This window comes from Macrobrachium rosenbergii, chromosome 55 (genome assembly GCF_040412425.1).
Source record: "Macrobrachium rosenbergii isolate ZJJX-2024 chromosome 55, ASM4041242v1, whole genome shotgun sequence".
NCBI classification, from domain to species: domain Eukaryota; kingdom Metazoa; phylum Arthropoda; class Malacostraca; order Decapoda; family Palaemonidae; genus Macrobrachium; species Macrobrachium rosenbergii.
In genome coordinates, this window is record NC_089795.1 from 71,682,554 (window position 1) to 71,698,274 (window position 15,721).

Genomic DNA, 15,721 nt, shown 5'->3' on the forward strand with positions numbered 1-15,721 from the left:
GTTTCACTTACATAGACCATGGGCAATCAATGTTGTTTTAATATACTCTCATTCGTCAAGAACAGGAAGTAATGATATCATCTTAAAAAACTGTCGCACTTACTTGAAGCTTCTGGACCCCAGGCCAGTGAATAAGATACAGGTCAAGATACTCCAACTGCAACCTTTTCAGTGACAAATTAAAGGCTTCAATACATGCTTCATATCCATGATCCTTGGGACCTGAATTCAGTAGTACTAAATTAATATCAAATGCATTAGTGATATATTTAACAAACCATACTTCAACAATTAATGATACATTCACAGGGATAAGCATAATAGCTCTATCTTACATCACAATACCTGCCATGAATACTGAGCATTCTTTCTAATAACAACAAAAATTACCTGTTTCTGAACGAACCATACTAAATTTGGAATAGTGCCTTATTTATTTTAACAAGCTCCTTGTAGGGTTTGCATACCTGATACACTACCATACTTGCTTTTTAATTTCCATAGAGATTTAAACATGCACAATTTTAAATAATTTTATGAATACAAACATCCTGTCTTTTACAAAACTAAATTCTTTTTTATGACATAAACCCAATACTTATAATAAGTCCAAATTTATGGTCTTCAAATGTCCTAGAAACTTCAGTCATATGCTTAACAGACAAAAGAAGAGTGGTGGTAAGCCTACACATGCACTTAATGATACCTGGTCCTCCAAAAGTTAAATACAGTACCTTACTTACATGTAGTCAGGACAGTTAGCTGTGAGAAACCAGCATTAATACCTCCTTACATGTAGTCAGGACAATTAGCTGTGAGAAATTAGCTGAGTGGAATGCATGAATTTTTCATTAAGAAATGGGTTTGTATGAATCATCTGATTTGTTTCCTACAAACACATTACAGGTATGTGCCACTTAACGCCCACCCCATGTTCTGTGAAACCAGAAGTTAATGGGAATGGACACTGTCTGGACATTACCATAGTCAATTTAGACCACTTTGCCTTAATATAAGATGTACCTTGAGTTACTAAGTAGTTTAGATACTTTGCACATACTGTACTGCTTTATTTTGAAAAAAAATTAAAGCATTTCATACAGAAGAGAGAGAGAGAGAGAGAGAGAGAGAGAGAGAGAGAGAGAGAGAGAGAGAGAGAGAGAGAGAGAGAGAGAGAGAGAGAGAGAGAGAGAGCAGCTGTCCAATCATTCCTTTGATGCAGACTTGAAAGGCAGTACACAAGATTGGATTTTTTTATCTTTTAGTATCTGATCCAAACACGGTACTGTACCATATAAATAATGTGGAGGAATGAGCTGGGAAAAATAAAAGTTCATAATATTATTGCATGCCTGAAGACCTTTTTTTATGTGAATTTAGCTTAAGAAACAAGAAAGCTAGAAAACTTAAGATTTTATACAGTCCCCTAACGTTCTTTTCCTGCTTACAGAAAATCTCACTTTTTCAAATATACCTCTTACACCACAAAATAAACTCAAAATATTAAATCAGCCTAACAGTTGTTTCTTATTCATGTTAATTTTCAAGAGATAAGTTATCCCTAGTCTTTTTTATCTTAAAACAACAGAGATGTCTGTCTGCATTGACTAACCGCCAAGTCTTCTCCCAGGCCCCAGACCCAACCCATACACAGACTGACCACCTGCTCGGTTAATCATTCTTCTAAAGTCAACTTGGAAATGAGTAAAAGATATATGGGAGGAAATTATTATAATATGGGATTTAAAAATTTGGAAAATTTTGTTTTCAGTTTATTGTATGATAAAAACTGCATTATTTTACATTCAGAAATAAGAAAGTTATAAAATGATATACAGTACAGTAAAGTTCGTTCATAACATACAGGCTTGTAATGAATTCAGGCTTATAACGAATGAAAGTGAATTCCCCAGTCCTAATTCAAATAAATGAATTTAAAATTGTAAGTATGTAACAAATGATTTATTACGAAATCAGGTATATAAATGAACTATTTTGAATGTCCTGGTGATAGTTTTACAGTACACTACAGTAATAGTAAAAAAATACCTGTTGTAATGAAGTGATAATTTTATTGTTAAACAAACATCAAATAATTGTTATCCCAGTGAAGTAGAAGAATTAATATGCTGTGTTACTTTCTCACTTAAAGGTTTTAAATAAAGAAAAAACTAAAAACAACTTTAATTTTGTTTTAAACATTAAAATACAGTAAACCTCCCGTATTCGTGGCAGATGCATGCAGTAACCCCCACCCCAGCAAATAGCTAAAATCCATGAATACTTAAAATCCCTCTAAAAACACTTAGAACTGCCTATTTTGATAGTTTAAACACAAGAAAAACCCTCTAAAAATGCTTATACCTGAGTATTTTAATAGTTTTATTACAAAAAGTGCATTTATTCATGAAAATGATATGAAAATACAGTAATTAGCGAATATTTCTCAGTGAAAAATACCCCGAATGGGCGAATTTTCCGCGAATAATGGGTAGATACGTTCCAGAGAAATCCACGAATACATGAGTCTACGAATAGTGAGACCACAAATACGGGGGTTTGCTGTACATATCCAGTTCTTAAGCTAACAATGACTTCTATTGAAATGTATTAGAAATCTTGATACACTTAGAAGGATCAATACTTTATTGTCTGGATTTCATTCTGTACCAAAACAAGGGAGGTAATCCAATCTTTCAAGTATAGTATCTCCTTTTATAACAAATGATGCCCATAACAAATTGCAGACAACAGTCCCCTGTAATTCGCTATAATAGAACTTTACTGTACAGTAATACAAATTTCTTTAATTTCCTTACTTTCTTACTGCATACATAAAATCATAATTTTTGTTAAAAAAATCTTTAATCTGATAATTTAAACTGATAATTTCAAATTTCTCAACTCTGATACAGACCCCTCTCAATTCTTGATTAACCATGCAGCTTTCATTGAAGATCTCCCTTATACTGTAAGCTTGCAGGATTTTCTTTATATTTTTCAGTACAGTATCAATGTGATCATCAAATTCCAAGATCATGTGCGATTGTCCACACATTCCTCTCTCCTTCTTACAGTCTTACCGCTTTTTATTTTACACCAAGATCAATGCTTCTTCGTCATTCCTTGCTTCTGTTATCACTAACATTTATTTGGCCACATTTTGGAGCCATAATACATATCACAAAGTGGCTTTTAGTAAGAAAATTAAAAATAACAATGTAAGTAACCATGCTACAGATGCTGCCAAAAACAAAATAAATGAATCTCACTGAACTGTTAACTGCAACCCTGATGCTACTGAATCCAAGGTCTAAACAGTTATACCTACTAAATGCTAAACATGTTTTTTAATTTATGGAAATTCACAATAATTATAAAAATACTGTAATGTGTAAAACTAAGCACTTAACATAAGTATCATTTACATTATACTGTCACATATCCAAGCCTTATAACTTCAAGTTAACTTCCTAAAGCTAGTGAGAAAACCCAATTCAAGACACTGCTTCCTGGAATGCCATGTAGAAAGGATAGACCATTGTAGAAGTATATTCCCTGTAGTTTCTGGTCTTCTGAAGATGAAAATAAATGGCTCTACACAGAGGGAATGGCAAGGGGGCATAATGGACAAGTCCTGGAAACCTGAGATTTGTGTCTGAATTGAAAGGGTAGTTGCAAAGGACAGTCGTATAGATTTCCAATCTATGGTTTGAGTATACTGTTATTGGGAGAGCATGAATTTGGCTGACCTGTCTCAAATATGCTAAAGACAAAAGAAAGATTGCAGTGCAAGATCTAAGCCTCTCCAAAGGTTTCTCTGCATGCTTAGATAGACTTACCAGTACAAACAAATGGGGTACCCTGAAGAGCCATCTTGTCCCAAAAGCTCAGTGGCTTGATGAAGAACATACCTATACCATTTTACACCTTTTTACTTCATTCCCACAAGTTAAAAGGGTAACACTTACAGTGTGTCATGTACTGTATTCACATTGTAAATGGTACCAAAGGTTGCTAACAACACCTTTTCACTCCTAGCTCCATTGCTTTCTGCCTTGTACTTTTCATCCATCCTCTTTGGTTTCATATTTAATTGTCTATTGCTTTAACTCATCTTGCTTATTTTTAACTATCAATCATGAACAAATAATTTGGGTAAGATTTCTGACTCTGTAAACTGGACTTAGAGGTATCATTACACTAATTTAGTATTGTTAACATTAGTTTTCTGTTCTGGTCCCTTCCAATTCCAATTTTCATCCATTCCTTGATAAAAAAACTTCCAGGAGATTGTTTAAGAGTCTTTAAGAGATGTTACAGCCTAATATGAGAAAATTAATATTGTAAACAGAGTACATCTGGTTATACCAATAAAGTATTAGGAATCAAAATAACTAGTGTGTAAAATTCCAGAATAATGAAAATAAACCTACAAAATTCTGACTTGAAGACCAGGATGGAAGATAAGATAAAAGGATGGGCAGAAGAAACGTAATTGGAAAAGTACTCATACATATCCTTCGAAAAACAGTCAAGCAATGACAGCTTAATTACAGCATCAAGATATAAAGAACAAGAAAAGGCTTGTAATTCATATGGGCATGGGTTAGGCCAATAAAAAACATATTAATATTACCACCTATTACAAAACCTTGCAAAAAACTTGTTTCACTGTGAACAGCTTTCTTAGTCTCAAAGTACATCATGTATACAATTGTTTTCATGGTCAGAAGGAAAATAATTAAAGGTACTTGCCAAGTTTGGAGGTGATAAAAAGATCCTCCCTTTTCAATCCCATTTCAGGAATATATTTCTTAAAAGCTTTCCCAAGATCATCCTCATTTCTGTACACTGCTGCTGTGTCTGAAATTTTTAAAAATTTAGCATGTTATATGCACAGTAAAGCTGTACTTAATAAACATGAGGTAATTCATCTGGATATCATTGATAAGAATGGCATACAATAATACTAAAGAACTACTATTCTTGCACTTCAATGTCTGAGCAACATACCAAATGACCTGTATCCAGCATTCAGGGCTGCCTCTGTGACTTTAAAAATGACTTCTTGGCCTCTTATTTTGAATGTGCCAACTGTAAAGAAGAAAATAAGTACTTTAAGGTAGTATCAGCAACTGAAATACACAAATACACTATAGTACTGTAACTGTAGTCTGAGATATTCTAATTAAAATTCAATATTAAGAACTAATCAATATTCAGAACTAATCTTCAAATAACTAAAATAAAAGAAAACTACTGTATCATTACCCTGTTCTCCTGAATACAGTATTTACTTAATGATACACAAAATTAAATTTTCTAATAAAAAACTGCATTAAATTTCTGTCTTATCTACATAAAATTTTGGTTCAAAACAATGTCAATTTTGAAACCTTTGATTGTCCTAAGCATAAATATAAAAAGGGAGAAGAAAAATATATATATAGTGGACTCCCGCCTACTCGCGGTTCCGGATTCACAGCTGCACCCATTCACGGATTTCTCTGTGGAACATGTATACACATTATTTGCGGAAAATTTGCCTCTTTAAAGTTTTTTTCATAGAGAAATATTCAGAAATTACTGTATTTTCATATCATTTTTGTGACTAAATGCACTTTTTGTGATAAAACTATTAAAATATTCAGGTATAAGCATTTTTAGAGGGTTTTTTTGGTGTTTTGACCTATCAAAATATGCAGTTATAAGCATTTTTAGAGGGTTTTTAACCCTTAGTGGTTGGAATAAATATATATCAAGCACACCCCCAGACCAGGCAAACTTTAAGGTTGGTCAATTTAAAAAAAAAAAACAATGGAAAGAGGAAGATATGCAAATGCACATGGTGTAAGAAAAGAATTCTAAAAATTTTTCCCTACCTTCCATGGGAAGTTGAAAATGACTACTGTATTTACAACCCCATATCGGGGCTCTTTTACCAGACACTCATAAATATTTTTATTTGACCAAGTTATGCATGTTTTTTTCTAATAATTTATTTTATTTTATTTCATAAAATTATAATTACTGCTCACACAGTATCATAACAGATGAGAACTAAAATCAGTAACAAATTCTGAGTATATTGTTGTAAAATATTTACGAGATTTACTGAGATGGGGAGATGCAGTAACTTTTTGTGAGAGTACAGTATACATGTTTTTTCTAATATTTCTTTGTACTTTTCTTTGCAAAATTACAATTATAGCTGACAAACTATCATAAAGATAAGAACTAAAACCAACAGCAATCCCTGGGTATATTTATGAGCAAATAAATAAAAAATGTCCTGGAATGGCAGAGAGGTAGCACATTCCCCTCTGAAATCTCAAGGCATACTGATCAATGTCTCTCCTGAGCTGAGCTAAATAGTTGCCATAAGTCATTTATGGCCCACTGAAGTGCTATGAACATCTTTCCCGCTAAACACATCCAAACCAAATGGCATGTAGTATTAACCCTTAAACGCCTATTGGACGTATCATACGTTGACTAAAATTGTCTGTTGGGTGCCGAGTGGACGACTGCACGCCGACTACAAAAAATTTCAACCTTCGTCAACTTTGACTTGACCGAAATGGTCGAAAACGCAATTGTAAGCTAAAACTCTTACATTCTAGTAATATTCAATCATACCTTCATTTTGCAACAAATTGAAGTCTCTAGCACAATATTTCGATTTATGGTGAATTTTGAAAAAAAACTTTTTCTTACGCACGGCGTAACTCAGCCAAAAATTTCATAAATGCTTTCGTCATTTTGTCGTAATTTTTGCACTGTTTTATATTAGCCGTTACATAAAGTTTTATATATGAAAATGTGCACAATTTCATGTAAAATACAGCAAAAATACAACCCATGGTTGTAGCTCTTTATCAGTTTTGGGAAATATTTTTCATATAAATCCACGATAACTGCAAAATTTCAACCTTCGTCAACTTTGACTCGATTTAAATGGTAAAAACGCAATTTTAACCTAAAACTATTATGATCTAGTAATATTCAATCATTTACCTTCATTTTGCAACAATTGAAGTCTCTAGCACAACATTTCGATTTATGGTGAATTTTTGAAAAAACTTTCCTTACGTCCGCGCCAGAAATTTTCACACGTTGTCGTAATGTTTGCACTGTTTTATATTAGTCGTTACATAAAGTTTTATATATGGAAATGTGCACAATTTCATGTAGAATACAACAGAAAATAACTCATGGTTGTAGCTTTTTTATCAGTTTTGAAATATTTTCACATAAATCACGTGATAACTCCCAAAATTTCAATCTTGGTCAACTTTAACTCGAATCGTAAATGGTAAAAATGCAATTATAAGCTAAAACTCTTACATTTAATAATATTCAATCATTTACCTTCATTTTGCAACAAACTGGAAGTCTCTAGCACAATATTTCGATTTATGGTGAATTTCTGAAAAAATTTTTTCCTTTTATGTCTGCCTTGTTAACTCGGCCAACATCTCAGAAATTCTTTCGTCATGTTGTCGTAATGTTTGCATCGTTTACATTAGTCGTTACATAAACTTTTTATATATGAAAATGTACGCAATTTCATGTAGAATACAACAGAAAATAGCTCATAGTTGTAGCTTTATCAGTTTTGAAATATTTACATAAATCACGATAACTGCCAAAATTTCAACCTTCGGTCAACTTTAACTTCGACCCAATGGTAAAAATGCAATTGTAAGCTAAAACTCTTACACTCTAGTAATATTCAATTGTTTAACTTCATTTGCAATAAATTGGAAGTCTCTAGCACAATATTTCGATTTATGGTGAATTTTTAAAAAAAAACATTTTCCCTTACGCCTGCGGTAACTCGGGAACATCTCAGAAATTATTTCGTCTCGTTGTCGTAATATTAGCACTGCTTTATATTAGTCGTTACATAAGATTTATATATGAAAATGTGCAATTTCATGTACAATACAACAAAAAAATAACTCATGGTTTTAGCTTTTATCAGTTTTGAAATATTTCCATATAAATCACAATAAATAGAAAAAATTCGACTTCGGGTCAACTTTAACCTCAACCGAAATGGTCGAAAACTGCAATTGTGCTTTAAAACACTTACAGTCTAGTAATATTCAATCAATTAGCTTCATTTTTTCAATAAACGGGAAGTCTCTACACAATATTTCGATTTATGGTGAATTTTTGAAAAAAAACATTTTTTTACATCCATGCGTTACAAATTCATGCATCATTTTAGATAATATTTTCTCTGTGTTGCTTTGATCGTTTTAAAATTTGTTATATACCAAATCATCGCAATTTAGTGTACAATACAACTAAAAAAAAGTAACTCATTGGCTTTAACTGTTTTGCTTACAACGCGATTTGTATACAATTATATACGAGTTTTTTTCGCTGTCATATATTCCAATATTTATATATGATAATGATATTTTTTATTTCTGATGGTTGCATACTAAACTTCAGGCAATGACAAAAAAATGAGCCAAAAATGACTTAATCTTAAAACTAAGCGTGCTGTGATTTTTGAAAAAACTTTTTTTCCGCAGCGCTAACTCACCGAACGCCCGGCATACGGGAGAGCGTTTTTGTAAATAGGCTTCGGCGTTAAGGGTTAACACTCATATAAAGATTCCCGTCCATCACCCAAAACCTGTTATAGATACTCATATCAGGATTCCCATCCATTAAGGGTTAAGTATTCATGGATTTGAGCTATTCACAGGGGCACTGGCAGATCCAGAAAAATTTCATGGGTGCACTGATTTTCATATTATACATACAGTGAACCCCCGTATTCGTGGGGATGCGTCCACACCACCCCAATTGGTCAAATCCAATGCTTGGGAAACCTCTAAAAACACTTAGAACTGCCCATTTTGATAGCTTAAACCAAGAAAAACCTGGAAAAATGCTTATACCTGAGCATTTTAATATTTTTATCACAAAAAGTGCATTTATTCATGAAAATTATATTAAAATACAGTAATTAGTGAATATTTCTCAGTGAAAAATACTGCGAATGGGCGAATTTTCTGCGAAAAATGGCTAGAAATGTTCCACAGAAAAACCGCCGAATGCATGAGTCCGCAAACCATGAGAACGCAAATACGGGGGGTTTACTCTATATTTATATATATAGAGTCAGTCCCCGGTTAACGGCGGGCTCAGTCAACAGTGATCTAGTTTTATAGTGCTTGTTTAGCGACGAAAATTGGCAATTTTCAGCGTTGAAAATCACTGATTTCTGCTTATCAGTGCTGATAATTGGGTATTGGCGCCAATACATACATAACAGAGGCACAATAACCAAAAATCGGCGCAGATAAGCCCCGAAAATCGCTGAAAAAGCAATGAAAATCACCAATTTTTGGTTAACTGCGATTTTCAGTTATCATCACACCCTCAGAACAGAACCCCCACTGATAACTGGGACTACCTGTATATACATATTCAAAGTATATATATATATATATATATATATATATATATATATATATATATATATATATATACATATACAGGCAGCCCTCGGTTATCGGCGGGGGTTCTGTTCTGGGGGTATGGTGATAACCGAAAATCGCAACTAACCAAAAATCGGTGATTTCCGGCGCTTTTTCGGTGATTTTTGGGCTTATCAACGCCGGAAACTGCCGATTTTTGGTTATCAGCACCTCTGTTAGGTATGTATTGGCGCCAATACCCAATTATCGATGCCGATAAGCGGAAATCAGCGATTTTTGGCACTGAAACTTACTGATTTTTGTTGCTAGATAAGCACCATAAAACTGGATCGCCATTAACCGAGCCCGCCGTTAACTGGTGACTGCCTATACAGGCAGTCCCCGGTTATTAGTAGGGGTTCTGTTCTGATGGCATGATGATAACGAAAAACGGCAATTTTCGGTGCTTATCAGCGCTGAAAATCACCGATTTTTGGTTATTAGCACCTCTGTCAGGTATGTATCAGTGCTGATAAGTGGAAATCTGTGATTTTCGGTGCCAAAAATTGCCGATTTTTGTTTGCTAGACAAGCGCTGTAAAACTGGATTGCCGATAACTAGGTTTGCCTACATATATATATATATATATATATATATATATATATATATATATATATATATATATATATGTATACATGAAATATTTTTTCTCGTATCATAGTACTGTACTGTATAATATATTTTATAAAGCATGTCACTCAATATTAAAGTAGAAAATATGAAATGGACAGCAATCGCCTGTTCTATCAGGAAATACCGAATCCATTATTATCGTCATTAAGATTACTGTATTGTTATTATTATTACTAATATTTTTTTCTCAAAATTTTGTTTCTATAATAGATTTTTAATTTTTTTTCCATTTTTATGTTTCTCATTTATGTTATTATTATCTAAATCTTCAGTATTATTTTGTCATTATTTTTCATGGGGGGCAAGTGCCCAGGTGGCGGCCCCCCTGGATCCCCTAGTGCGCTGGGGTAGTGGTACACATCCCCTGCAAATACCGGGGGTTGACTGTATGCTGTAATGGAGATTGCCAAAACAGGCTGTTGCCAGATCTGTGCAAGTGAGACTTAGAGCCTAGATAACTGTTGTAGGACAGGAGATAGAGGCCCACTGTCTTGAATCCTTTCCATTCTATCACTGTGCTAACAAGCACTATTGTGGCCTAGACCAACTGTAAGAGGCTTCTTTGTAACTAGTTGGTCTGTCTCATGGAGCCTTGGGGAACCATGATAGTGTAAATTTTGAGGACGAGCAGCAGCTACCAAAAATAGGTTCTTCCTTCGTTAAAACCTGTTTTTTTTTATGAAAAAAGAAAACAGAATTTCTTTTTGAAAAAATTACACATTGCACATTAAACATATCATAATTAGCCTGAACTGGAACCAGATTCTCTCACGGAAAACAAAAGTCATGTATGCAGCGCAGAAACTTTGATTAGGAAGTAATTCTAAAACAAGGATTTGGAACTTGCTCACTAAAACCACTATCCTCAAAGGCCCACTCTTGATGAATGGGACTTTCACTGCTCTTTTGTTAAAAATACTGGAATGTCTAGGGGATTCAAATACAGTACCAAGAATGTTGGCTAATCATAAGTGCTGTAATGGGTTTATGATGAAACAAACTTTGCTTCAGATATTACAACTTGCTATTTGAATAAGGCAATGGTTTACACAGATCAGTAAAAGATACAGTATAAATCATGGACGAATGATCTGTACCTTGTTATGAACACACTAATGTTTATGTATCTAATACAACTTGACAAAAGCTATTAAATCCAAAAGCAGAATAAGAGCTCTTACATTCATTACCTTAATTATAGATTCCTAACAGAACCTACCACAATAAAATGCCACTATTATATGATTCATTCAATGTTATATAAGTAGTTTGATCTAGTTAGCAATTAGAGGATACAGTACAGGCATTTATAAAGCCTTACTCCATTTTTACATACTGTACAGACATAAAATTTCTGTGAAGACAAAACAGCACTGAAGGTAAAAAATAAAATTCTTCACAAACACTTACATCCAATCAAAGGCATTGCCACTGAGTTTGACAAAGTAACAGCTTGCTGCACCATGTTCTGAAACAAATCAAGTTAATTATTTACAAAAATTGAGACTTCTAAGTGCTTCTGAAAAATAAATTTTCACAATACCACTGATATTCTTAGTACAAATCCATCACTTTATTAGTTTCTCTGGATGTCAAATCTTTTGGCAGACACAATTAAAAGGAAAAATCCAGCTTGGTCATCTGCGTATCCGAGCTGAAAAGTCCTCCCTACTGGAAGCAAATGGTTATTCCATGTGCTGTTTGACCAACTTGCAAGCTGTGTGGGTTCAGCTCATAAAATACATGGGTATGTATAAAAAAATATAACTTGTTTCAAAAACTTGAGTATTTTTTGGCACTAAACCCCTTACAATGCCTAAGTAACTATTTCAGTGTGAGGAATATTTATACTATTCATCCAATACAATTCTCCCCTCCTGGTATGATTGGGACAATGTGAGATCATGAAGATGTTCATGAACATCCACAACTGCTTCTCTCCCCTTGGAGAATGAAGTATGTTAACCTCTCTCTGAATAACTTTGAAGAATATTGATGTTCACAGGCAGTTCTCAGTTATCGGTGGGGGTTCCGTTCTGACGGTTTGATGATAACCGAAAATCGGCAATTTTCAGGGCTTCTTGGTGCCAAAAAGTGCAGAAAATTGCCAATTTTTGGTTACTGGCTCCTCTGTTAGATATGTATCGGCACCAATACCCAATTATCGGCGCCGATAAGCAGAAATCAGCGATTTTCAGTGCCGTAAATCGCTGATTTTCATCGCTAGACTAGCCCTGTGGAACCAGATCATTGATAACTGAGCCTGCCAATAACCGGGGACTGCCTGTATATAATATACGGGCAGTCCCCGATTATCAGTGGCCTCAGTCATAGGCAGCCTCGGTTATTGGCGATCTGGCTTTACGGCACTTGTCTAGCGACGACGATAACTGGATTTTTGGCGCAGATATGCACCATTCTCTGCTTACCAGCACCAATCTCTGGTTATCAGCGCCAATCCAAGATTTCTTAACAGCAGCACTAATCCCCGGTTATTGGCGCTGATAAGTGCTGTTATTGCCGATTTTCAGTTATCCTCATGCTGTCAGGAATGGAACCCCCACCGATAACCAGGGACTGCCTGTATATATATTATATTGTAACATCATTTAATTAAATATCCTTGTGACTTAACTAAAACTCACTGTATTACATATTATTTTTATTAGTGTTATTATTAATGCAGATGTAAACAAATTAATATCCAGCAAATTTCAACTGAACAGATTGTCCTCACATAATGCAATGGTATATCAAACTTACCAAACTCAATCACATGTCCAAATGCAGTGTAAACTACAAATGCTAAATAGTTTTGATTGCATTTTTAATGCTGAATTTTTAATACAAAATTCTCCTTTCTAATGCTTTCCGAATCCTCATGTGTTTTCTGTTAAAACTATATAGGTTTTCGATGACAAACAATGAGTACCATGTTTGTTTTTATGAACTGGGCTATATAATGGCTTCAGCATGTTTCTGTGGGACTGTCTTTAAACCATCACCATTATTCAGTCTACATATACTTTTTCTTACAGCAGATTGAGAAGGGGAAAAACAACCTGGAAATAGTCAGTTTAATCATGGTGTCTATGTGATCTAGTCTCTCTTTTCTCACAAAATCATTTCGCAGCTAAAATTCATATCCAAAGAGGGGAAGAACTTAATTTTAAGCAAAAAAGATGTTTGTGGATCAAACATATAATAGAGATTTGTGTGAAGCTAGAGGAAACAAGGAACAATGAGCTCTAGGTCCAGCCATACTTTATCTAGTCACGTCATTCTGCTTAATCTGCAGATTAATAAAAATCTTTCCTTTGCTTTTCTTTCAAGGATCATTTACTCATGTATGGTATTTTGAAAAGTATCTAAAAGACAGAATTTTTTTGTTTAAGAATGAAGCTATAAAATTTTATTCCCAATCTCATCCAATGTTGGTACTCGAAATCTATGAAGTACTACCACCCTTTCTCCTACTTTTGAATTCAATTCACCCAGCACAACCAGAGTAGCTGTCACTGTGATACTTCAATATTCTTTATTTTGCCTTTTTCTCCTTCCTTCGTTACACATTACAGTACTTCTTACTTAATCCCAAAACCCTGAGAAAACATAATGTCTCTCCCTTACATGTTCCCAAAGTCGTACATACACCACAAAGCTAACCTGGTAATGAGTATCAGCCCACCAGATATAATGATTTTATATATCCTTTTCAGTGGATTAACTCAAAATAACCAATCAGCATTACTGAGTTATCCAAATTTTAAGAGCGCTCACATCAGTTTTGAGTATATCGTGCCATTCTTATTCATACTAGCTTAGCCTATTTATTCTAATTAGCTTTTTGAAACAACAAAACTTGGTACAGTATTCTGCTATAATTATGCTTTCCCACCATAAATAATTCAACTTGATTAATTTAAATTTGGGCAGATGACATGCAACTGGAATCATTTGAGTATTTGGTATCCCTGCTATAATTGTCACAGGTAGCCTAGTAATAGGGTTCAGTTTGGTAAAGGGGTACATGTTATCTATAATAGGGAAGCATTTGAGAACAAAGAAAAAAGATAACTATAAATTTTAGGCTATAACATACGGCTGATAATCCTTTAAACTATTACTAGATGATCATAAATCTCATTAACATGCTTCACACAAAACTCATGCTAAAATTTATCATATCTAAATTAATTATCAAGATATTTATCAACAATATCTGTTACCTACTTGGATTTTTTCTATGTTGTTTATGTTTATGTCACAGGAGTGGAGCTGCCAATTGGATTTTGTTTGTCCTAGGACCTTTTGGGAAAGGATGTCTCATGTATCTGCAACCTTGTTTTAAGTGTCACCAATCAGGTGGGATTTTAGAAGACCACCTTCACTTTGTAGTCATTCTTTGTTTGGCGCAGTTGTGTAAGTCTTGTCCCTTGAAATTTTTTTTTTAAGTTCTTGATATTAGTTTCAAGAGCAAATAAGTAATTTAAAGATACTAGACTCCCTTATATCCTACTACTATGGGAAACCACAGTGGGAGGCAAGGGTTTTTTAGCCAGGGAGAACATAAAACAGTGAAACAGGTCTACTTGGAGGTATAATTTAACACTACCATATAGCCTACTCCTGCAAGCTCTGATTTTGATTTCAAGTAAGGTTGATTGAAAATTTTGTAGTTTAGTACATTCTACTGTAGACCATAATCATATTTTGGAGATGAAAATATAATTTCATTATGCTTTTGTATGGGGTTTTTGGTAGGTGAAAATAAAAAAAAAGGTGGGGGAGGAAATACAGTGACATATTCTAATAAGTCCATTATAATACAGCAAGTTCTGATAGTGAGTGATCATGGCAAAGTTTATTGGAGATTTTTAAAGTGAAATTATGCATTAGGTAAGTAAGGACCTGGTAACCTATACTATGTTCATGATAGGCCAGGTGAGGACCTTGCACCCTAAGTTAGGTTAAGTTAGGTGTTGTCAGATAAGATTTCAATCCTATTATTTTAATTTACAGTTCCATTAGTTAGGTTAGGTAGTGGTCCAACTGTGCCCTAGGTTAGGTTAGGTGGAGGTCCAGAGAGCAAAGCCCCGCACCTCCCTGGCTAGGTAAGGACCTGGCCCCCTACGTTAGGAGGGTCTGCTAACTGTCAGAAAGTCTTAACCTTACCTAGACAGAGCATAGCCCACGCTAACCTAGTATTAAGTAATGCTATCCTAAATGTGTTAATTAAAAACAGTGACTTAAAAGTGACCTTCATTAAACCAGCTTCTGTTGAGCACAACTATGATGACAATCTGTAAACCGTAACTGATTTTACTGATACTGAGAGTGTCGCTAAACTTTCAGTTTCAGCCGTCAAGGAATGTTTTTGACAGTTTGAGACCCAGTCGTAGTAGCCGCCATGTTCAGACGAGCTGGCAAGCTGAGTATTACATTTACATCCTTTGCAACGGCTCCTTCGAGTATTTCTCTCCTCTTTTGATCCATTGACTTTTATAAATCCTGAGAGTTTTCTACAGATTTTTCTAGCGTTTCCAATGGTGAGCATCTGGAGTAGACCCATAAATATAAGT

The 15,721-nt window shown here is 34.3% G+C and overlaps 1 protein-coding gene across 4 annotated transcripts in view; it reads right to left on the reverse strand.

Annotated features, from left to right (window-relative positions):
- LOC136835394 (glyoxal reductase-like) overlaps window positions 1-15,578 on the reverse strand; it is a 30,997-nt gene extending 15,419 nt beyond the window's left edge. Inside the window, exons 1-5 of one of the 4 annotated variants that reach the window (XR_010852125.1) lie at window positions 15,400-15,576; window positions 11,550-11,607; window positions 5,017-5,097; window positions 4,759-4,866; window positions 104-222 (exon numbers count right to left, since the gene is read on the reverse strand). Coding sequence is in view for 2 of the 4 variants with exons in the window: in XM_067098882.1 (XP_066954983.1) it covers window positions 104-222; window positions 4,759-4,866; window positions 5,017-5,097; window positions 11,550-11,607; window positions 15,400-15,405 (372 nt within the window). In the remaining 2 variants the exon portion in view is untranslated. Of the gene's footprint in view, window positions 1-103; window positions 223-4,758; window positions 4,867-5,016; window positions 5,098-11,549; window positions 11,608-14,372 lie in introns of all 4 variants that reach the window. The other 3 variants (XR_010852126.1, XM_067098882.1, XM_067098883.1) reach the window with 3 other exon arrangements.
- Window positions 15,579-15,721: the final 143 nt, after the last annotated feature.